At 34.9% G+C, this 26312-nt stretch overlaps 1 protein-coding gene across 1 annotated transcript in view; it reads right to left on the reverse strand.

Annotated features, from left to right (window-relative positions):
• The window catches only part of Prtg (protogenin), a 123104-nt gene that overhangs the window by 95118 nt on the left and 1674 nt on the right, over window positions 1–26312 (reverse strand). Inside the window, exon 2 of the mRNA XM_027926201.2 lies at window positions 25420–25722. Coding sequence (XP_027782002.2) covers window positions 25420–25722 — 303 coding nt within the window. The remainder of the gene's footprint in view (window positions 1–25419; window positions 25723–26312) is intronic.

The following is a 26312-nucleotide window of genomic DNA, read 5'->3' on the forward strand; positions in this document are numbered from 1 at the left end:
ATGTTTTATATTTTTATAGTTTATTTTTCATTGCTATATATTTGGAGCAGAGAGAATATACCAAAGCATGAACTCAGTGCTCCTTGTTGAAAAGTCACTTCTTTTTCAAGCGGAGAAAAGGCTTTGAACAAGATTAAATTTCTAAGTGAAGACTATTTACTGTGGTGAAACACCAGATAAACTCTAAGATATTGTTAATTTTTACAGGTATCATAATGTAGTTCAGAGTGCGACTAGTCAAATTTTTTAACCACTTACACTTAAAAACTAAACATATTGGGCTAGGGCCGTAGCTCAGGGGTAGAGAACTTGCCTCCCACGTATGAGGCACTGGGTTCGATCCTCAGCACCACATAAAAATAAACACATTAAAAGATATTGTTTCCATGCACAACTAAAAAGAATCTTTAAAAAACTAAACATATATAAATAACTAAGGAATTATACACATTATTTTTTCTAACTAAAAATGCTATTCCTAAATCAAAATTGAGTAGCTTCTTAAGGAAACAAACAACATCTTCTGAGGTTGCTAAAGCCAAATTTTGAGTACAATCTTTAAAAAATTTCTGTGGTTAATGAAGTCAAATGGTAATTAAATAAAAATGACTTCTGAGGAAAGTCCACTTAGAGAGTTCTATAATTTGTTAAGAGCAAGGCTTTATTATATACAGATAAGATAATCTAATAATAACACTACATACAATCAGTAAATATAATTTACTTAATCAAATGTTTTCATATTTTCTAAAAAAAATCTAATAAAATATGAGCTGTTTCAATATATTCATACTATCTTAAAAGGCACTGTTAAGGTAACAGTAATAGATGAGGTATGTATTGTTGAAGGCTACAAAGACAGGCTACCCACAGAAGCAAAAGGTCATCCACAGACCTCAGCACCAAAACTTTTTGTTTGTTTCCTACCTAATGAATTAGTTTCCACCATGTATATGAAAAACCCTAAGAAATCAATCAGAATTTTCACGTTAATCAGGATCCTTTCCACTTGACTTCACAGATAGAACATTTACTTTAGATAATCCCAACTATATTTTTAATTTGATTAACTTATTCTGTAAACAGAATTATCAGACTATTAGGAATTCTCTTAATGGAGAACTACTAAACTTTATCCCTAAAAAAAGAGCACCAGCATCTTGAGCTCACTTGGGACCTTGAGGGTCTTTAAAGTATTTGTAAAAGTGACCTCAGGGCAACACCAAGCCCAAGAGAAACTTAAGTGTTTGCAAAAGCAGCAGGAAGTTCCTAATCCCCTTTTCCTTAAAAGAGGAGATAAATGTCTTTGATTTGGGATCACAATACCCAGAGTCCATCGAAATTATCATGTCCAAAAAAAACCCCTGGTTATTGAAAGTCCAAACTAGAGGTCTATAAAGAAATCAAGAGCACTTCTAACATCCAAAAGGGCTAAACTTTAAGCCATAAAAGCAGTGAAAGAAACTCAGAAAGGAATATATCTACTCTTGGCTTGTCTGCTGATTAACACAAATTTCAAGTAAAAGAAATGTAACAGAGAACTTTAAGACAGAACATTTAGATGGTCAATTCGTTTCCTTCTAAATTGGCACCAGTTGGAGAAGGTAGCACTGTTATTCAACAAGCATGGCTATTAAGATTCCCAATTATCTGTTCACATTAACTCATTTTTTCAGATACCATCCAAAAACTATCTTGCAGACAATCAAGAGTACAGCACTCAGTTTGAAAAATTATCTGCCACCAACTTATAAATTTGGATTGACAATCAACTGATTCTCCAAATAAAATTTTATGTCAATCACAATATCCCAGTTTGTCATTAGCCAAAACTGAGTTTTTGTTCACAATATACACAATCTGTAGGCTGAAGAATAGTGGGGGCAGTTCCTTTGCCAACTCTAGAACCCTTTCCCTCCCTCCCTAATCCATGTGACAGAATCTGAAGTTAGCTTTTAGTTGTATGGGAAGCAAGGAGTTACTGGAAAGGTTAGGGACTATGAAGAAGGTTTCAACAGGATACTACAATATCTCCATAATACAAAAACTATCTTAAAGTCAAATGCTGAGAGGATGCAACCTCAGAGAATACAATAGAATCTAGTTTAATTTTTTTTCTCTAAATGACTATGAGTTGGGGAATCACTTTGCCTTTTTTTTTTTTTTAAATATTTATTTATTTTAGTTCTCGGCGGACACAACATCTTTGTTTGTATGTGGTGCTGAGGATCGAACCTGGGCTGCACGCATGCCAGGCGAGCGTGCTACCGCTTGAGCCACATCCCCAGCCCACTTTGCCTTTTTATAATCACATTGAAAGATATAAAGAAATCTTAAGATTATAATTGCTAACTTGAAGTAGAAAAGACAACTTTACAAAAATAGATACATAACAAAAATATTTATTACATATACATGTGTAATGTTAACAGAGTCATACCTATCTTCACAAAATTTGATACTACCTGAGACTCAAGATGCCATTAAGAATTAATAGAGTTATTCTATCTACTAACATCATTATGTGCAAAGGTAGCTATGGTAAAAGTTGTAGCTTTAGCTTCTTAATACCAAAACATTTTGAAAAGTGGAAAACCCAGTCACTGATGCAAAAGCTTTAGTTACATGGTACACGTGAGTATTGGAAACATTCAAATCCTTTACCCTTTACTGTTCCATCCTGATGTCACACTAAGACTTTTATAGGAGAAAAAAAATTCTATATTTAACATGTTGAAATAGTCTAATTTATTTCAAATAGATTGTTTTAGCTAAAAATACAATATTTAACATAAGATAAGACACAGGAAGGCATTTAACAATGAACCACTTCCTATGAAAATTTTTCAAAATCTGGGTAAAGCATTAATTATCCTGTAGTGGAATCCTGCTAGTCAACAATTTTAAGAAGCCTTAAGAGGAAAAGACTCTTCTATGTGGTACATATACACAACGGAATATTGCTCAGCCATAAAGAAGAATGAAATTATGACACTTGCCAGTGACGGGATGGAACTGGAGACTACCATGCTAACTGAAATAATTCCAAAAAGCCAAAGGCCAAATGTTCTCTTTGATATGCGGATGCTGACTCACAACAGGGGGGATGTGGAGTGTAGGTTCCCTGAATTGGACAGAAAGGAGTGAGGGAAAGGGAGGAGGCATAGGATAGGGAAAGACAGTAAAATGAATTGAACAACATAACTTTCCTATTTTCATATATGAATACACGAAGGGTGTTAACTCCATATCATGTACAACCACAAGAATGGGAAGTTATACTCCACATATGTATGATATGTCAAAATATATTCTACTGTCACGTATAAGAAATTTTTTTAAAAAGGAAGTAAATAAATAAAATTGATATCACCAATGAGAGTCAGTTAAACATCATGTACCTCCAGATGTGATACCTTAGGGAAAGTATATTATCTATTTAATTTTCTGGCAAAGAATGCATAATCCAAATCTAATCAGGAGAAAGCAAGACAAACAAAACTGAAAATGTTCTATAATAATAAGCAAAGCCAGGGGGTTGGTTGAGGGATATTTTCCAAAAAGAGCAATGTGATGAAAGAAAAACTGTGGAAATTCTAGATTAATAAAAACCAAAGCAACTTAAGAACTACAGATGATACCTGACCCTAGACAAGATCCTATCCTGGAGGGAAAACGATTCTATGAGGGACATTATTATTATATCAGTAATGAAGCAGAAATCAATAATTTCATTTAATCTAGTGGACTATTATGTAGTAGGACACAACATGTTTGAGGAGCCAAATGTCTTTCTATTCCTTAGACTTGCTGCTATTATGTTAGGAAGAAAGTTTTGTTTCCCCTGTTTTATATTTTTTAAAATCATCGTAATTTCACTATCATAGATGAAGTCTCCAGAAATTTAAAGTTAACATCAACCCCCTGTTCTTCTTTCTTAAAAGAAACACTCTGTAAAATATTAGGCAAGTTTTCAATACAATAATTTCATTTGACCTCAAATACTATGGCTATATCTTGTTTACAACAATAGGCCTCTTAAGACTCAAACTGGTTTTCATAAAGAATTTCACTAACATATATAATTGGTTTTATAAATATACACACTTTTTGTGGCTCAGTGATAGAGCCCATGCCTAGCGTGTGTGAGACACTGAATTTGATCCTCAGCATCGTATAAAAAAATAAAGTTGGGATGGGGATGTGGCTCAAGCGGTAATGCACTCGCCTGACATGCATGGGGCACTGGGTTTGATCCTTAGCACCACATAAAAATAAAATAAAGATGTTGTGTCCACCAAAAACTGAAAAATAAATATTAAAAAATTCTCTCTCTCTTTCTCTCTCTTTAAAAAAAAAGGGAAAAAAATAAAGTTATTGTGTCCATCCACAACTAAAAAAAATACTTTAAAAATAAAAATGAATAAATATACACACCTTTAAACCATCTTTTGTGTGTGTGTGTGTTTGTTTTTTGTAGTGCTAGGGAATGAAACTAAGGCCTCATGCATGCTAAGCAGGCATTCTACCAAAGAACTACAAACCAGTCCCTTAAACAGCTACATTGGTTTAGGTACTTATTAACACGGAATAACTGAATTGTTTAGAAAAAAAGGTAGTTGGGATAGATGCTGACAACCAAAAATAAGTTGAGAAATTGTTTGTTTTCACTGTCTTCTTTTATTTTATTAAAATATTTCAAATATTTACAAGTTAATGAGAAATTGTTATATTTGGCATATCACATAAACATACCTGCAAGGCTAGGGCAGGGGTTGTGGCTCAGTGGCAGAGCGCTTGCCTAGCATGCATGAGGCACCGGGTTCAACTCCTGGCACCATATTAAAAAAATAAAAAAGAAATAAAATAAAGGTATTGTGTCCATCTACAACTAAAAAAAGAAAAGAAAAAAAAAATACCTGCAAGACTAATATTAGCCAAAGTACAAGAAGAATGAATTTGTTTTAACTCAAGCTTTCTTTCTCCAGAAGATGACCTGATAGGCTAAAATTCTAGAATTTTACATATTGTAGAATTTGTATATTTGAACAACAGTTTAATAGATGACACAAGAAACTTTAATGAATAAATGATAAATGCCTATTAATAGATTCATATACTCAATGAATGTTATTTTTAAAGACAATGTTGCCCAAGGCAGAATTATATATGGTAACAGTTATTTCACATAAAATATAACTGCAATTTAACACTTTATACTACATTAACTAAATTTTCTGATAATTATAATGACACTAATAAAAGTTTCATGAGAACACAAAAAGGTATTATTCTACTGAATCACAGCATAGTAGAGTATGATTTCTAAGTTAAAAATAATAACACTGGGATTTATTAAAACCATGAAAAATTATTCCACTGATAAGGACACCAAATTTTGAAATTTGGTGTCTGTTTTCCTCTAAGGAAACTGCTTTAAGACTCCAGTAACCTGGTTCAAAGGGTATTTTTCACATCTTATCTTTCTGGAACTCTGTTATATCTAATGTTTCATTTACTCTTTGAAACTTCCCCCTTGGCTTCAGTGATTTTTGTACTTTCCTGGTTTTTCATTTACTTTCCTGACAATTGGGGCTGTCCCTTGCAGTGGGTGTGGATTCTCAGCCCTCCCCCCACTGCTGCACTGCACGTTCCTCCTGCTTGAGAACACCAGCAACTCAGGTGATACTCAGTTCAGGGTCTTTAGGCCACACCTCTCCTGACTCCAGTTCTTTCCTTGAACTACCTGCTACGTGATGTCAGGCTCTACCTGACATTATACAGACACTTAAAACTAACGTTTTCTATGAAAAATTCATTATCTTGTTCTCTGTATTAGCTCTTTCTCCTGAATCTCTATGTCAGCTGGTAGCAACACTATTCACCATGTCTCCCAAACTAGAAGTATAGGCATTATCCTGAGCTTCTCCTCCCCCACTTTCTTACACGTAACCCCATAAGTACTGCCATTTTCAAATCCTAATTCTAACCCCAAATTTATTCTTTATTCATCCCCTTACCAGTGCTCCAGTCCACATTCCTATTAGCTCTTAGGCACACGGCTGCCCCAGCCTCCAGCCCTGTTCATTTGACTTCTCTCCTCACAGGCTCCAGTGGGATCAACCTAAAACACAAATCTGACCAATCCAACTTGAAACTCCTCATCAAACACAAGTTAAATTCCAGGTTCCTTAACATGGCATATGGTATATAATGAATCTCTCCTTAAGTAGACACTACCTCCATGTTCAACTGTATTCTAGCCACCATTTCCTTAAATTTTACTTCCCAGAAACACCAAACATCGTATTACTCCACACTAACACTTGGTTACTTACTACTATTCCTTACTGGACTACCTTCATCTAATTAAAATCTAATTTTTCTTTAAAATTTACTTAGGCATCATCTCTTTGTCTCCCCAGACTTGGAGATGCATGGGGAAGTATTTAGCAGGGCAGTGTCATGATGTCTACAACTTACTTTTTTGAAGACAAGGAATAGGATGAAGTCATTGTGGCAAAATATTAATTAAGAGCTGGAAATCTAGGCAAAAAGCATTCAGGTACTTACTATTCTATTCCTTCACTGTTCTGCATATGCGAAAACTTCCGAAATAAAAATTTGGAAGAAATCATCTCACACATAAACAGCTCTACCAAAGGTGCACTCTACTTCAGTACAGCTATACTGGTTTAATAATTATTTATCGGGGCTGGGGATGTGGCTCAAGCAGTAGCGCGCTCGCCTGGCATGCGTGCGGCCCGGGTTCGATCCTCAGCACCACATACAAACAAAGATGTTGTGTCCGCCGAGAACTAAAAAATAAATATTTTAAAAAAAATTATTTATCTTTGAACTTCTTTCTTCCACTAACCTATCACTGAGGGACAATTTTGGTTTTGTTGCTGTTGGGGTTTGGGGATTTTTGTTTGTTTCCTTTTTAATCAAGTCATTCTCAAGGACTAGCCAAGTAGACTTTCAATAAATGTTTGCTGGAAAAATGAATGACTATGCTAAATGAAAAATAAACCTAAGCACAGAATTCTCAATCAGTTAGTAAGTATATCAGATCCTACAATTCGCCAATCGTTTTCTTGGGTGCTCTGGCAATAAAGGTAGTTTCAGCCAAAGGCCCTTAAAAATAGCTCTGACTGGACTTGTACTGAGACAAGGCAACGTGAAAAGTAGTTGGGATAGATGCTGACAACTAAAATAAAGAAAGCCAGGAATACACAGAGAAGTGAAGCTGGGAAAGTCCTCAGAGTTTAGGCATGTAGATTCCAAGGTAGGAAGAGATTCCTGAAGACTGCACCTTTATTCTAATTCCTGTAAAATGATAGACTGAGTAAACACAGATGCTCTTTCCCACGAAAATCACATTGACATGCCATACAGAGCATATTGAAAACACACTACCATCACCACTAACAAAATTTTAAGGACCAGGTCAGAGTAGTATACTTCTGGACTAAAGCCATGGTGGTCCATAAATGGATATAAGAACTGACGGCCTCTTAGCTGAAAAAGTGATTTTGTTCCTTCACAACACAGATAACAGTCATACAGCTGGAATCATGGAAACCCTTGGAGACTACATCCGTAGAAAACCTCAGATCGCCAGCAAAATTATTAGGAGGTTTTATTATAGATGAGAAAAAAAAATGTTTCCCATGACAAAAAACCCCAGGCCTATACCACACACTTGTGTGCATGATAGATTATTACAACCAATTTAGTATTGTCAAAAATTAACCAAAAAGTCACACACACCTATAATCCCAGGGGCTCTGGAGGCTGAGGTAGGAGGACTGCAAATTCAAAGTCAACCTCAGCAACTTGGCAAGACCCTGTCTCAAAATTTAAAAGAGGGGGTATGTGGGACAAGGGAAACTAGGGATATGGCTCAGTGGTTAAGCACCCCAGGGTATCAAAAGAAAAAAAATTAATTAACACAAATATTGATCCATGACTAATGAAACCTTGGAGCACACCAAAATAAACCAAAACTTCCATAATATTAGATATAATAATATTTATTGTTAGGGTCTATAAACAAGTCAAGATGGCGCATGGCATTTTGCCAGAGGGAGTGGTTTGTGAAGTAACGCCAGCGAGCCACTAAGTGTGGAGATTCCTTATTGGTTGACTGCTGTATCTAGTTTATGTTAATTAAGATAAGCTGTGTGTAATGTATATATACCCCTCCTGTCCTACAATAAACGGCTCCCACTCCTGCTATATCAATGTACACAAGTTGTTTGTCACCCCCCGGTTATTTTGCTGCAGCTGGACTGCAGCAATTTATCAAAAAAGAGCTCATAATAAATAAAACCTACAGATCACATAAACAATCTGCAACAGGAAAAATTACCAGACATATAGAAAAGGAAGGGTGGCACCTCAAGAACTTAAGATAATAGTACAGGTAAAGAATATTTTAAAATGAGAATTTAAAATAAAACATGAAAGAAGGGATGAGGATGTAACTCAGTAATAGAGCTTGCCTGGCATGTGTGAATCCCTGGGTTCAATCCCCAGCCCCCACAAACGAACAAACAAACAAATGAATATATATGAAAAGAAAAGACAAAAATAGAAGTCTTAAGAGAAAAATGATGCCCCTCCCCATCATTTTCATCTTAAGAACTGATTTTAAGGGACATATGAGGTACAATCAAGCAAACCAATATATACTTTGTGGGAGTTCCAGAAAGAGAAAAGGGAAGAAATATTAGTACATTTAATGGCTATAAATTTTTCATATTTGATGAAAGAAATTCAATGAACTCTAAGTAAATAAACTAAAAGAGACTGACACAGAATTAATTTATAATCAAATCGCTCAAAGACAAAGAAAGACTTTCATAAACAGGAAAAGAGAAGAGCCTGGCCTATACTTATTATCCCTTAATTCCTTTTTTTTTAATATTTACTTTTTTAGTTGTAGTTGGACACAATACCTTTATTTTATTTATTTATTTTTATGTGGTACTGAGGATCAAACCCAGGGCCTCGCACATGGCTACGCGACCAATCCACCACTGAGCTACAACCCCAGCCCTCCTTAATTCCTTAAGAGTTAAGCTGGTTGTTTAAGCACATCTGTTATCCCAGCAACTAGGAAGCTGAGGCAGGAGTATCACAAGTTTAAGACCAACCTCAGCAACTTAGCAAGATCCTGTCTCAAAAATAAATAAATAAATAAACTAAAGAAGGAGAGGGAGCTGGGGATATAACTCAGCATAGAGTACCCCTGGGTTCAATCTCCAGTATTTCCCCCCAATCTCCCCATATACAAAAAGAAAAAGTTGAACAATGTTATAAACAAACTAAATCAGACAGACATATATGGGCTGGGGTTGTGGTTCAGTGGTAGAGCACTCACTTAGCATGTGTGAGGCACTGGGTTCGAACCTCAGCACCACTTAAAAATAAATAAATAGGGGCTGGGGTTGTGGCTCAGTGGTAGAGTGCTCGCCTAGCATGCATGAGGCACTGGATTCGAACTTCAGAACTACATAAATGTAAAATAAAGATATTGTGTCCACCTAAAACTAAAAAATTAATATTAAAAAGTAAATAAATCAATAAAGGTATTGTGTTCAACTACAACTAAAAAAAAAAAAAAAAAAAAGAACACTGGAAATAACTTCTATTTAAAAAAAAGAGAGACAGACATATAAAGACACTCCACCCAATAGGAGAATAAACATTCTTCTCAGATGCACATAGAAAGTTAATTAGAAATGATCATACGTTAAGTCACAAACAAGTCTCAATACATTTTAAATGATTAAGATCATAAAAAAATTTCCCCCAATTACAATAAAGCTAAAAATTAAAAAAAAAAAAACAGGAAAATTGACACATATACAGAAATTAAACAGAACACTCAATCAATGGGTCAAGAAATGAAACACAAAGGAAATTAGAAAATATCTTTGAGATAAATGAAAATACAATCTACTAAAACATATGGGATGAAGTAGAAGTAGTACTCAGACTCTGTGGCTAAAAATGTCTACATTTGGGGGAAAAAAATAAGCATGATCTCAAATCAAAAGCTAAATTTATATTTATACTCAAGGAAGTAAAGAAAAAAGTAAAAACTAAATCCAAAGCTAGCAAAGGAAAGGAAACAACAAAGATTAGAGTGAACAAATGAAATAGAGTAGATAAATGAAATAGAGAACAGAGAAAACCAACGAAACCAAAAGTTCATTCTTTGAAAAATATGAACAAAAATTGTCAGCACTTTAGGTAGAATGACAAATAAAAAGGAGAAAACATAAATAACTTTAAAAATGAAAGTGGGGAGATTACTAGCAACCTTAGAGGATTTTTTTAAAATGATAATAAGTGAAATGGAAAAATTTCAAGAAAGACACAAAACTACCTGAAATGACTCAAGAAGAAATAGAAAATAAAAGCAAACCTAAAAAAAAAAAAGAGAGAGAGAGAGAAAGAGATTAAATCAGTAACCCAAAACCTTCCAACAAAGAAAAGAGCAAGAACAGATGATTTCATAGGGACATTCCAGAAGAATTAAATAAAAATACCTATCCTCTCAAACTTCCAAAACAACAGAGTGGGAGGGACAATTCTTAACATTCTACCCCACCCACTCTAATACCAAAGGCAGACAAACATCACAAAAAGAAAATTACAGACCAGTATCCTCTATGAATATGGATGCAAAATCTCAACAAACTGCTAGTAAACCAAATCCAAAAACTGTCATATCTTCATCTCTGTGATAAAATATCTGAATAAAACAACTTAAAAGAAGGAAAGATCTATTTTAATCTAGGGTTTCAGAGGTTTCAGTTCACGGTCACTTGACCCATCACTGTGGGCCTGTGACAAGGCCAGACATCATGGTAGGGAGCATGTGTTGAGGCAAAGCCCTTATGGTGGCCACAAAGCAAAGAATAAGAAGAGGATACCCTTCATGGGCACACTCCTAATGACCTACCTCTTCCAATTACACCCCACCTCCTAAAGCTTCCCCAACTTCCAAGAGCCTATTAGTTAGGAATCCATAAGAGGATTACTCCATTCATGAGGTCAGAGCCCTGATGACCCAAGTCACTTCCCAAAGGCCCCACCTCTTAACACTGCCTTCAACACTGAGCCTCTGGGGCACATTTAAGATGCAAATTATAATATTTTGTCCCTGGCCCCAAAAGCTCATGTCCATCCCACTATGCGAATTTATTTGGTCCATCACCAAGAAAGAGTTCCCATAGTCTTAATAGTTCCAGCACTGTTCAAAAGAGCTTGAGTTCAATTTCCTCTGAGATTCAGGCAACTTTTAGCTGTGAGCCCCTGTAAAAATCAAAAAACAACTTATATATTTACTTGCTGCAATGGCACAAACATTCCCATTACAAAAGGGAGGAACAGGGAAACAGCAGGAAGATGCAAACCAAAGCAAGACCAGAACCCAACAGAGCAAACATTAAATCCTGTAGCTCCATGTTTGCTACGGAGTCACACAATGGTACTGATATAAGTTTCAAAGGGCTTGGGCAGTCCTGCCCCTATGGCCTTGCTGATTGCAGCCCACATAGCATCTCTCTTCTTCTTCTCTCTAACATCCTGGGGTCCCTTTTATAGTTTCAGCTTCACTCTCACAGTTCTAACCTCTAAACCATAAAACTAACAAAGTAGAATTTATCCCAGGAATGCAACAGTGATTCAGCTTTTAAAAATTAATCACCAGGAATGGTGGCAAACACCTGTAATCTCACCTACTCAGGAGGCTGAGGCAGGAGGATCACAAGTTTAAGGCCAGCCTCAGCAGCTTAGGAGATTCTGTCTCAAAATTAAAAAAAAAAAAAAAAAGAAGAAGAAGGTGGGGCTGGGGATGTAGCTCTGTAGTACAGCACCCCTGGGTTCAATTCCCAGAACCAAAATAATAATAATAATCAATAAAATAAAATAATTTATGTATAGAACAAAGCACAGGAGCATATCTTAATTGATACAAAAAAGGCATCTGAAAAAATTTAATATACTTTCATGATAAAAATTCTCAGAAAACTAGGAATAGATTGGAACTTCTTCAACATGATAAAGAACATTTACAGAAAAACAGCTAGAATTACACCCAACAGTAAAAAAATGAGAGTTTTTCTCCTGATCAAGAACAAGACATAGATACCTATTTTTACCACTGCTGTTCAACAGTGGACTAAAAGTTCTAGCCAAAGCAATTAGACAAGAAAAAAAGAATAAAAGGCATCCAAATGGGAGATAAAGAAATAAAACTGTATCATTCAAGGTGATCTGATCCTTAAAAAAAAAAAAAAAAAAAAAAAAATCCACAAGAAAGCTACTAAAATTAATAAATGAACTCAGGGTATAATACCAAAACACAATAGGCAATTGTATTTATATGTACCAGCAATAAACTATTTGAAAAAGACATTTAAACAATAACAATTCTACTTACAATAACATCTAAAAGAATAAAAAAATGCATAGGAGTAAATTTCACCAAAAGTTTATTCTAAAACTATAAAATACTGTTGCAGCAGTCAGCTTTACATTGCTGTGACCAAAACACGTGACAAGACCAACTTAGAGAAAATAGTTTATTTTGGACTCCCAGTTCCAAAGGTTCAGTCCATGATCATCCAACTCTATCATTTTGGGCCCAAGGTGAGGCACAGCACCATGGCAGAGGGCAGCAGTGGAGAAAAGCTGCTCAGCCCCTGGCAGCCAGGAAGCAGAGAAAAAGAGGAAGGAGCCAGGGAGATAAGCTATAATCCTCAAGGGCTCATCCCTAGTGATTCTACTTCCTCCAGCCATGCCCTACTTGCCTACAGTTACCATCTACTTAATCCACTCAAATTAGAATGGACCAATTAGGTAACAGCTCTCATAATTTAATCATTTCACCTCTGAATATTCCTGCTCTTACACAATAACTTTTACCACAACTGATAAAAGACAAAGTCCTAAACAAATGCAAAGGCATGCCATTCATGAATTGGAAAACTGAATATTGTTAAGATGTCAATATTACCCAAAAGTCATATACAGATTCTATTCACTAAGTACAGTCCAAACAACCTTTTATGCAGAAATATAATCTGCAAGGACCCTTGAATAACTAAAATAGACTTTTTCTTTTTTTTTTTTGGGGGGGGGGTACTGGGATTGAATCCAGGGATGCTTTATCAGAGCCACATCTTCAGCCCTTTTTATTTTTTATTTTGAGTTAGGGTCTCAGTAAGTTGCTGAGGGCCTCACTAAGTTGCTGAGGCTATTCTCAAACTAGCCTCCTGCTTCAGCTTCCCTCGTTGCTGGGATTACAGGTGTGCTCCACTGCATGAGACAGACAAAACATTTTAAAACAGAAGAACAAAGTTTGAAAACTCACGTTTTCTGATTTATAAACTAACTAAAAAGCTACAATAATCAAAATAGTGTGGTACTGGAAAAACCATATAGACCAATGAGACAGAAATAAAAGTCTAAAAATAAACTTTATATATATATATATATAGTTAATTTATATCAACAAGGGTGCCAAGTCCAGTCTGTGGGGAAATAGTGCCAGGTTAACTGGATCTCTCTATATAAAAACATGAAGCTACATCCCCCATCACTGGATTTGGCAATAGATTCCTATATATGACACCAAAGCCACAAGCAACAAAAGAATAAATAAACTGGACTTCATCAAAATAGAATTTTTTTTTTTTTTTGCACCAAAGAACATATCAAGAAAGTAAAAAGACAGGGCTGGGGTTGTGGCTCAACGGTAGAGAGCTTGCCTAGCATGTGCAAGGCCCTGGGTCTGATCCTCAGCACCACATGAAAATAAACAAGTAAAATAAAAAGTATTGTGTCCAGCTACAACTAAAAAATAAGTATAAAAAACTCCTATAACTCAACAAGAAGACCAAAACCCAATTTAAAAATGGGCAAAGGATTTGAATTGACATTTCTCCAAAGAAGACATACTACTGGCCAGTAAGTACACAAACGGAAACCAACATCATTAGTCATTAGGGAAATGCAAAGCCAAAATCACGATGAGGTACCACTTCACACCTACTAGGTTAAAACAAACAAACAAATATATACTACACACACACACACACACACACACACACCATATAGTGAGTATTTGTTTAATATGTGTATTTTTTTCTTTTGTACTAGGGATTGAATCTTATGGGACTCTACTACTGAATTACACTTCCAGCCCATTTTTATTTTTGAGACAGTATCTTGTTAAGTTGCCCAGTCTGGCCTTGAACTTGCAATCCTCTTGCCTCAGCCTTCCAAGTCACTGGGATTACACACATGTGCCACCATACCCAGGTATGATTTTTTTAATAAGCAAATAACGAGCATTGATGAGGATATATAAATACTGGCAATTCTCTGGCATTACTGGTGGGAACATAAAATACCACAGGCACTGTGGAAAATGGTTTGGTGACTCCTCAAAAAGTTAAATGCAGAACTGCCACATGACCCAATAATTCTACTCTTAGGTGAATACTTAAAAGAAATGAAAATAGAGACCCAAACAGATACCTGTATGCCAATGTTCATTGCAGATGAAACAATCCAAGTGTCCATCAATAGATGAATAGATAAACAAAATCTCATATATCCATACAATGAAACTTATTTCACCATAAAAATGTGTGAAATACTAATACATGTCACAACATGGATAAACCTTGAAACATGCTAAGGGAAAGAAGACAATCACAAAGATCACATTATCATATGATTTCATTTATATAAAATATCCAGAATAGGCAAATCTATTGAGACAGAAGGGGGAAATAAGAAGTGACAAATAATGGATACCAGGTTTCTTCAGGGGTTGATGAAAATATTCTGAAATTACACATTAGTGACAGATGCACAAAATCCACTGAACTACATACTTTCATTAAAACTCCCAAGCTGAGCATAGGCTGTCACTATGACTTCTTTCCATGCAAAAAATGACATGTGCTCAGCCATTTATTTAAATCTCAGCCTTCTGACTACAGAAACTAAAGAGGTTCTTCAGACAGGCTGAAAACCACTGCTTTAGAGCCAAGGATATATAATTCAGCCGTTAGAACACTTGCCTAGTATGCATGAGGCCCTGGGTTTGATTCCCAGCACTGCAGCAAAAATAATAATAATAAATATAAACCACTGAAAAAAATAAAATAAACTGCTGCTTTAGATCAAAGTCCCACTGGGACAGCTATGTCAACAAATGCTAAACCTCTAAAAGGACTGAAGCTTAATCTCCCTGCACTGAGAATATATACAAGAAAATAAATTCTATAAAGCATTATAAGAGAGATAAAAATAAGGACACATCAGCGACTTATTTAACAATTACCTATTTACTACATCAACAACAAATAACCTTATACAAACACAGTAATAAAGGAGTTACATAAAAATGGTCATATTTTTTAAAGATAAATTAAGATGTATCTTTAATATCCATATCAATTCTGTACCATTCTCTTTTCTATATTTTGGATCTGATGATAAAATATTTAAATATGGTAAGACACATTTCCACACAACTTACAGAGGGAAAGCTTTATTTAAGCACTGCAAATTCATGACTAGAATCCAAAAACCTAAGCGCTAGTCTCACATCTAGTAGTACCTGAGAAAGGGCCCTTCCCCTTCCTGTTTTACATTTCTAATGTGCGAAATAGAAATTTCAAAGACTATAAAAGTTGAGATCTTTATTCCATGTAAAAGAAGAAATGATGATGCAAGTCAAATTAGGCCTCAAGGACTCTCTATGGATTTCAGGGTAAGTTTTAGCTTATTTTCAGGTTCTCTCTTCAAAATGTTCATTGCCATTATCTTAACAAATCTAAATGCTTGGAGATCAGTGGAAATTTTAATGTATTTTCTTTGTCTCTCCTCTCTTCCTTCCCACACTCAATGTCCCCTTCTGCAAGTTGACTGGAAAACACGTCAGCTTTTTTCTATCCTGATTAAAAATGGTAGAGTTAATTCTAGTTTATTAAGAAACCAGTCACATCCCTATTGACCAACTTGATCCACTTATAATTTCTCATTGTAAAGAGTTTGTTAAGCATTGAAATTTTATCTTTAAATATCAGAGTATCCAAGTCCACATCTTAGTGGACTTAAAATAAAGTTTAAGCCAGATGTACACCTGCAATCCCAGCTCTAGAGGCTGAGGCAGCAGGGTAGCAGGTTCAAGGCCATTCTAGGCAACTTAGTGAGAACCTGTCCCAACATTTTTAAAAAGGGGGGAGGATTCTAGAAATGTAGTTCAGGAGTACAGCACCTCTGGGTTTAATCCCCACTAGCAAAAAAAAAAAAAAAAAGGAAAATTTAATTTCACAAAGCTGCTTCTGTCTATATCCTTCCTTTCATGTTAATCACAAATTTCTAAAAAATGTGCTAAATCATCTGGGTAAAGATATTTTCAGGCTTTGAGGAAATCATATTCCATCCCTGGGATCACTTTTAATAATCCTTCGAATAATCTTGCAGCTTTACCAAAGGTGGTCCCTCAATTAAAATTATGTTAAAGTCATTATAACTTAGAGCATGAATGTGGCTTCTCTTGAACATATAAACATTAATTTTTTTAATTGAGAAAACAATAAGCACATTTAACTGGCAAAATTACTTAAGAAAAGCTGTGATTTCTTGTTTAAAAAAACGGTAATGCCAACATCAAAGCATTTTTCCTATTTTAAATCTTGAGGTCAATATTTTAATCTTAGTTACTTTAAATCCAATCAGAGGGCCTAATTCAGTTTGAAAGCTTGGGAATATTAAACCATATCATTCTTAATAGGAATTGGTGGGAGTGAGAAGCCAGTATAATCTGTTTCTATTAAAACACAAATACTCCAGGTGCAATGGCGCCTGTAATCCCAGTGGCTTGGGAGGCCAAGGCAGGAGAATTGCGAGTTCAATGCCAGTCTCAGCAAAAGTGAGGTACTAAGCAACTCAGTGAGTCCCTGTCTCTAAATAAAATACAAAAATAGAACTAGGGATGTGGCTCAGTGGTCTAGTGCCCCTGAGTTCAATCCCCAGTACCCCCCCCCCACTAGCAAAAAAAAAAAAAAAAAATACACAAAGACACTTGCATGTCATGCACAAAGCCCTAGGTTCAACCTCCAGAGCTACAAAAAACACTAAAAATAATAATTCTAAAACAAAAACATGAGCAAAACTCTCAAGATGAAGTTACAACTGTATTTTAAAAACTATTAAGTGAAAATAAACACTGAGTCAATAAACATCAGAATACACTATTAATAGTAGAACCAGTGTGTAAACATTCAAAGCAGCATAATCATTCTGAACTGTCCCATCTCAGACAAAGTAACCTATTTTTCTAGGTTCTTAAAAATAGTACTAATCCAAATTATCAGTACTGGTTTTAGACTTTCTCTATATAGAAGTCCTTCAAAGGCAAGTTAAACAGTAGCCAAGTTATTTTCATTCTTTTTTTCTTAGTGATTTAAATGGCTCTCTGGTAATATGACTGGACCAAATCATATTTACTGAATTACAATAACAGAATTCTGAAAATAAGAGTAATGTGTTCTTCAATATCTACTCCCCTTTTCCCTCAGTTACCCACTTTTACCAATATGACAACTAAGCAGAAGAATAGTGATTTGTCAAGCCATATGAGACACTGGCAGTGGAGAAAGCACTAAAGCTTGGCTACTCTTCCTCTTTGTCACTTTTCCCATTTTTCTATCACAGCTTCCAGCAACTTAAAAAATATAGCAGCACTGTATTTGCTAGAAATTGAAACTTATCATCTCTCATGAAGATATTATATCCAGAACATTATAAATCTTCCTTGACACAAATACTATTACTGGTTGCAGAATTTTCCTTAAATACATTCATCTTTTCTATTTTGAACTACTGATGACTTCTTGTACGCCAAGTATTCTGTGGAATAGAATGAAAATGGTGCTAAATGTCGAGCCAGCCTTGCTCAGTTCTAGAGTCCCTCAGTAGAAAACCATTTCCTCTTCCATCATCTCTACTTGTCTCCTGGACCACCAGTGGTCACTGGCCTCTACAGCAACTAGCAACACATAGCAACAGTCATATAACTTTTCCTAGCGTGAATAGCTAACAGTACACACGAAAAGGGATGTCTTTTTAGAAAGATGCAGACTGAAATCCCTGCCCATCACTAATAGGCAATCTAAAACAATACTTCAAAATAACCACTTGAACTTTTACCTGCAACTTCCTGTGTACTGGTTAGTGTGCTATAATTTCTAACTGTTTTTGCTTTATCCATGCTTGATGCTGTCTCAGTAAGCTACCATTTCTATATCTTTATCTGCAGGAAGTTAAATTGCTTCTGCCCACAAGAGTTGAGGGTATTGCTGAATTAGCTATAAAGATTTATTAACCAGGGGCTGGGGCTGGGGCTCAGTGGTAGAGTGCTCCCCTAGCATGCATGGGGTACTGGGTTCAATCCTCAGCACCACATAAAAATAAAATAAAGATCTTGTGTCCACCTAAAACTAAAAAATAAATTTTAAAAAAAGATTTGTTAACCATTCAGCTCCCCACCACTTACTACAAGCAAAATGCTACACTATAGGCTGTTCAAGTCAGTTTCCTTTTCTCCACAATAAATTCTACTTAACATTTCCCACACACAGAGATTGCCTCTATCTTTTCAACTATTGACAACCATCACTCACATCAAGAAAATAAAAGGTTCAAAACAAAACAAAAACTTTGGGGGTACATTTCAGTGGTAGGGTGCTTGCTGCTTAGCATGTGCAAAGAGGTCCTGGGGTTTGATCCCCAGCACTGCAAAGAAACAAAAGTGTTGAGTCAACAAGGTTAAATAAAATTTTTATTTACTCTCTGACTAGATATCAGATTTTAAAAATCTAAAATATTGAAATAAAAGTGAATGGGACTACAGAAAAATGAAACCCGAACAGTACTGTGTGTGAAAAAAGGGAAAGAGAAGCACTATTATTCTAACTTAGACAATGACTCAAATCTATTTTTTTAAATTAAGCCTCCTTTATAATATTTAAAGAATAGTTCTCTAATCAAAAAACTTGGGGGCTGGGATGTGGCTCAGCACCAAAGCACTTGCCTCGCATTCACCAAGCCCTGGGTTTGATCGCCAGTTCAAAAAGAGAAAAGACAAAAAAGAATCCCACCAAAAATAAATAAGAAAAAAAAATTAGCATTGCTATTAAACAACAAAAAGAGAAAAATAAAAAGGAAGCCTATCACAGATCAGATATCAAAAGTTTGACAAAAACAATTAAAGTACTAACAGCCCTAGCTAGCATCATTCAGTTTCCTAGTACCTTCAGAAATATCAGTGGTTCCCAACCAAAGGTGACTTTGCCTCCCAGCATGGATTTTTTGATGTCCCAAATAGGAGGAGCATCAAATGGACAGAAGCCAGGGATGCTGCTACACATCATACAACATATGGGACCCAAAATGCCAAGGCAGAGGAAACCCTTAGAAATGCGGTCCCCAGCCCAAACATTCTTCTGTTTTATTGGTGGTGGGGAAGGTACATATTGGTAAAGTACAAGATAAATCATTGAGTGCTAACTGGTTCTAAGCAGTACTAAGAGTTAAAAAAAAAAAAAAAGAGAGAAAAGAACAATTTATTTAAAGTCATCCGTATAAAGCAGCATAAAACACAACAATGAAATAAAAAAGAACAGTTACACCATTCTAGATAGACAGGGATTTACTATAGTTTCATAAAGTAAGCTTTAAAAAGAAAATTTCCCTTCAATAAGTCCTAAGGGCTAAACCCACTAACGATATGATCTGAAACCAGAACCCTGAACAATGACTGCATTCCTCAACAGTCTCTTGATTAACCTAGCTACTACAATTGCAAAAGCTATTAAAAATATATCTCTAAATACAAGAGAAGGGCAAACCTTTAAGAAACTGAAAAAAGAAACAAACATTTTTCATTTATGCCTTCTGCTCAGTCTTTATGAATTTGGCTTTTAAAGACTCATCAAATGCAGTTTCTAAGAATCAGAAGCTTTAAAAAAAAAAACAAAGAATGCAAAAGTCAGGAAAGAATTTGTCAGATTAGTGTCAGAGACTTTTGTAAGGATGATGCCTTCATCCTCTGCACACATATCCCTACAGAAGTTCACTGGGCTTCACAACTACAGCTGCTGAAAGGTAATCTGGTACATTTTTACCTATTTTGTACATCACTATTGCCAACTATTTTCTGCAGGCTCACTCTGTGCAGAGTACCATGTAGAGGCAAATGCAAGTACTACTTCAATGATTACAACTTCCTCTTCCTTTCTTTTGTACCAAAATTTCAGTGATGAGTTTAAAAAGTGCCTTAATAAAGAGTCTGCACAGTGTAAACTCTTAAAAATATTAAAATTGACTTGACTAACACTGAAAATTTAGTTTGGGGGCAGTTTTTAGGATTTCTTTTAGAACAAAGTTATTTCTAAAATTCAAGTAGGATCTTCAACAAAACACTTGACTCAACCTCAGTTTTCATATAATTAGTCGTTATCAGCTGGAAGTAATGAACTAACTAAGCAACCTGTTTATGAGAAATAAAAACCACTTCTAAAATATGAAGTAAAAAAAAAGAATCATGGTTTTCAAAAAAAGTAACCTCAAATGCATTTGATTTATTAACTGAAATACTCTTTTAATCTAAAGCCCTGTTTAAAAGATTTGTTTTTTGCTATTCTTTTAAATTGCTCTGGACTTCATCAATAGGCCCAGCTGTTAAATGTGGGAGCAAATGACAACAAATCCCTGTGCAAACAACTCCTAAGAGTGAGACCCTTTCTTTAGAATTACCAGAGATAGTGGACAGAAGGGGGCATACCAAGTACCTTTCAAAGTTCCATTAAAAATCAGAATAAAAAAAAAAATTAAATACTCAAAGAAAAATGTGATTCCATCCCTTACTGGATCCTGCTTTGCACATATGTGTACACACACACACACACACACCTATATATATTACATTATATAATATATATTTGTTCAATGTATATTTAGATAGTGTAACAGGTTTCTGAAAATGAGAAATAATCCCCACAAATCAAGAAAAAAGTGGGAAAAACTGGTTCCATTACCCAGAGATAATAAGGCAGACTTTAAAAACAGTGTCATAGTAAGTAAGTTTGTAGAACTATAAATACAACTTGAATTTCTTGATTTCACTTATGCAAGATGGTCGTTTTTAAGTCAAAACATACACTTTTTTAAAAATGTCACCTCTCTTTTTTTAAGGTGATTTTTCTTTACCAGAAAGCATCAAAAGGACTTTATATATAGTGTTAGCAGAATGGTCTCTCTGAATATCTGAATTCTGTCTTATTTTTCCAAAAATCAAACAACTTTAGCTTATGTATTAGCACTGCTGAATTAGGTCAGGTAACTGCTAACAGCTTGACTTGGAGAAGCATGTACACAGGTAAAAGACTGTCCTTACAACATCTATAAATGTCAATAAAATAGTGACATTATAGCAAAATTTTGCTTTTGGGGTCTATAATCATTAATAAAACCCGAGCTATCATCTCATATTTCCTATGATTTCCTTTTCAATACACCATTTACCCTCTTTTTAAAAAACATAATTTTTAAAATGTTTTAATATATTTAACTTCACATTTAAAAACCAACATTGGACTTTTTTTTTTCTTTTCGGTGCTGATGATATAACCCAGGGCCTCACACATGACATTCAAGAGCTCTACCACTAAGCTGCACCCACCCTGGACTATAATTTATAAATTACTCTGCAAGACAGAAAACCATACCCACAGGACAGTTGTTCATTAATCCTACAAAACACCTTAAATTTCATCTTAATTTAAACCTACATGATAAACATTTTATTCATGAAAACCAACCTATATCCTAAAGGAAATGACTTTTGCTACTTAAACTTATTGAAATGCACTCTTTAACAACTTTACTGATGCCAGAATTAATCTCAAAATTTTGAATGAAAAAAATCAGTTACAATGATTTTTATGCTCTTCAAGCTATAAATGCTCACATCAAGTATTATTTTATGCCCAAGTGAACAGTCATGAAAAACCTAGGGAATACAGGCCAACTTTATGTTCCCTTTCCCTCTTCCTAGGACTTCAATTTCCACCTTTTATGGAAAGGAAATAAACAACCAACTTCCTGTTCAATCACTAGCTTACAACCAGTCTTTTACACATCACAGAACACAACCCTCCTCCTCCCTTTACTTCTCTCAAATGTCTCTTATCTTAATTTAAACTTGTTGAAATATGAGACTGTTTTACCACACTAATGCTTTTCTATGGAATTTATCTTATTTCAACATTAAAGAATGGAAGAAACATTAATTCCCTCATTTTTAATTCCTAAAATATTTAAATTATTTATATAATGAAGACAACACACACAAGTGAAAATTTGATTTGATAAATTAAAAAATTCAAATCTATAGGAATGTTTTAATTTTCTGTTCTTACTCTTGTACACAACTAGAAAAAGCGTCTCCCACATTACTCCCTTCTAATTACATAAAAAAACAGCTAAAATGGATATCAATTAAAAAGATTACCTTTAAAAAAAAGCTAAATATTACTTTAACCCTATATTTTCCTTTAAAAATACGATGCCTTGGCAAAACTAAGTTAGATGAATTCTTTTGTGCTTGGATGAACAACAGGAAAGCAAAGCCTCCAGGCCTTTGGGGAAGAACCTTGTCCCTGCAGCCCTGCTCTGATGTGCTTGGGAGATAAGGCTCCATAGAGACACTTAAGGAAAGGCCTGTTCACATTTGAATTTCTGCATTCCTCAAGAACAATTCATGGCAATAACTAACTTTGCAGAAGAGCTACATGAAAGCTTTGGCCAATGAATGAGGGTCATCTGCTCTTTATCACAAGGGTAAACCTCATCCTGGCCAGTTTCTAACCTTTTAACCCTGTGAATTCCTAATTTACACATGAATAATGGAATTCTTGCCTAGAGTGCAACTTTCAGCTTCTAGTTCCTAAGTTTAGAAACCAAGATTGGATTGCCTGTGTGTTAAAAATCTAAAACTTGCACAAATTAAAGCTTTAAATTTCAGGTACTGTACTATTACATTTCTGAACCAAAAGATATGCTGGCTTACAAAATCCCTAAGCAAATAAAAAGCATATACATGTACCCTACTGTTATCAATGACTGGGAGAATCAGCTCCAAAAGTAAAAACAAAAACAGAATGTCCACTTAATGCCTATTCTGTTTACTCCAGATAACATCTTTAGAAATCAAAACTAACTGATAATTCAGGATCTCTAAGAAATTTCATATTTCTAATGAAAAATCTAAATCCACTATACATTTTGTATTTTAAATTCATAATACTGACTGAATTTTCCTAGCAAAACACCTCCTCAAGGTTAAATAAAATATGTGCATCTGAAGAACATGGTCCCTAATTGATTACAGTTGGAAACTGTAATATAGCAAAGCAATGTTATAGTAGTTTCATTGGAAAAGTTTTTGGTCCTTATAATATGAAGTGACCTTTACCATAATACCCTTCAAAATGATTTACCTCTAATTACTTATTATTAGTGAAATTTTATAAAGATACAAAAATCTAAAGATTTAAAAAGCTAGTACTTGTGTGTGTGTGTGTGTGTGTGTGTGTGTGTGCTGAGTCTTGAAGTCAGTGTTTCATGTATGCTAAGCACATGCTCTACCACAGAGGTATATCTCCAGCCTCTAGTACTAATGTATATTTGTTACATCCATCATACATCTTTCAGGCTTTGTTTATGAAATCAGACAGCTCTGTGTGCTTTCAAAGGTGTTCCTGGGAGCCCTAGGATTCGGTCAGGCTTCTCATGAGGTCCTACAAAAGTGTGATGGTGACAAATGCTTCATCTTTTCCTGCCACTGCCCACCCCCTCAACTTCCAACCTCTTCCCCCAAAGGTAATACAAGTTACAGTTCCTGAGTATGAAAACCCAAGATTCCACAAACCTGAAAAGGTGGAAAAACCAGAATCCTATAGAATAATTTTACATTACAGAAAACTTAAATGAACTGATAAAAGCACTATCTTGTGAATAGTACTGCACAGAAAAACCATTAATCAATGAAAATAATGTTTTTCATTATTATTTTAATGGATAATTCCATATATAAAAATAATGGATAATTCCAGTGATTAAAAAAAAAGACCAGAAAGAAGGTAAGTATATCAGAAATCCTCTCAGGTTTATGTTCTTCTTTGGCAGGAGTGGGGTGGGGCCAGATTTAGAAACTTCTAATTTTCTGCCATTTTTCAACATAAAAATCATTTTTTGTAAAGTATTTTCTACAATCATTGTACAAAATAAATTAATAATTACTAATATGAGGATAGCATAATTATGGCCGAGTTACTAGAATTAAATTTATCTTGGAAAGTCCTGCCACTATCCTAAGTTCCAATTATAAAGACCTTGAAAAGACTATTGCCAAAAGATCGCACCTTATCTCAAGAATACCCTCTTTACCTGTTGTTCATTTTATAAACAATCAATTTATAGGTACAGTACAAAATCCATCTTTTGTTGATTAACAAAATCACATAACTAGAATACCTGTAATCCTATTTTTAAGATACAATTTTGTTTTCCAATATTGAAATAGTGTTTGATGACCTGAAGAGGTAGCAACCTCAGTGGAAGCAGAGTTCCCTACCTGTCCTGAGCCAATCATTACACTCAAGTTACCAGGTCAACCACTAAGCAATGGATCATTTGGACAAATGGCTGCTCTGATGGGGTTAATACAAAGGAAATCATTAGACAGCAAACTTTATGACAACTGGGGGGAAAAAATAAGCAGATCTGGTTTAAGTCCATTAGGCATAATATGGAAATGGCCTTAATCTCTTTCCCTCCCAGCAGGAAAACAGGCATACTTCAAAGGCTTGAGAGTTACTGACCAATGCCCTGCCTTACAATTAAAAAGCAACATGGGTGATCTAAAAAGCAGTCAGAGAAATAGAAGGTTGAGCTATAAGAAAGATTTAGCACTCAAGGGTCATCTACAAAGCAGGTTTACTTGTGATTGTTTTTATTTAATTGCTAATTTCTAAAAGATGAAATTTTAGAACAAACTTTTATTATGTTGGCCAAACTTACACATCCAATTCTTCCAGGGCGAACATTTGAAATTTATATAAAGTCACCTCTATCAGGTTTTATGTCACTTGTGTCCTAAACCTAATGACTTCTGTTTTCAAATTTATGTATTTTTTTGCATTTTTGCCTTTATTTCCAATTTCTTCATGTATGACTTTTAGTATTATACTCATAAATCAAGAAATCAAAATGTAGTAACAAAAAATGTCAACAACCAAAATCTTAAACACTTACTTGATAAGGTAAGATGAGCTTTTTGACTAAGAATGGCTCCATATTTGTTCATTGCCAAGCACTGATAAAATCCTTCATCGGACTGCTCTCCTCTCCTGCCTTCCACCTCACTGATGTATAAAGAGCCATTAGAAAGAACCTGGATCCGTTTATTTTCAGATACTTTTGCTCCATTTTTCAACCATGTGACCTTAATAGGAACTTCTCCATGAGCCTGGCAATCTAAAATGACTGGGTCCTTTCTTGTGACAGTTACATCCTGTGGTTCTTTTATAAAAAACAGTTCACTAATGCACCACACTCCTATAAGGAAAAAAGGAGAAAGGTATATCCAGAATTATAGGTATAATTCATTTAACACGCAACTGTAAAACACATATTCAGGGTATAAGACAAAGTTTAACTGACCATATTATTTAACTTACAAGCACTTTAATAAACCAACCTAAGTTTTAGCAAATCTTTCAACAAATCAGAGAAATCACCCTGCAACATTTACACTAAAAGTACAAAGGAAGATTCCAATAACTTCTATGCCTTATAAGAATTCTGTTCTCAAGTTCCTTGCTAGAGTTTCAAAATCATCAGGAAAACTCATGAGCACAAGCTGTTTGCTACTTTTACAAGCTTGTCAAAAAGATCTTGAACAGAGTAAGTCGTAAAAGTCTAATTTTACAAGAAATCATTAGCAAAACTCCAACTCTGTGAACAAGCAAGTTTATTTCCTTGTCCCTTGAAGTGTTTTTGGAACCCTTGGCACCTACTCCTTTGGGAGGAGCGTTTATCTTTTGTGACAAATTACAAGTTTGCATTTTTCTATCTGCCCTTTTACAGCGGGGATTGTCTCCTCTTCTTGAAAGAAATCCATTTACTTAATTTCTGCAGAGCCAGCT

Source organism: Marmota flaviventris, chromosome 2, assembly GCF_047511675.1.
Source record: "Marmota flaviventris isolate mMarFla1 chromosome 2, mMarFla1.hap1, whole genome shotgun sequence".
Lineage (NCBI taxonomy): Eukaryota > Metazoa > Chordata > Mammalia > Rodentia > Sciuridae > Marmota > Marmota flaviventris.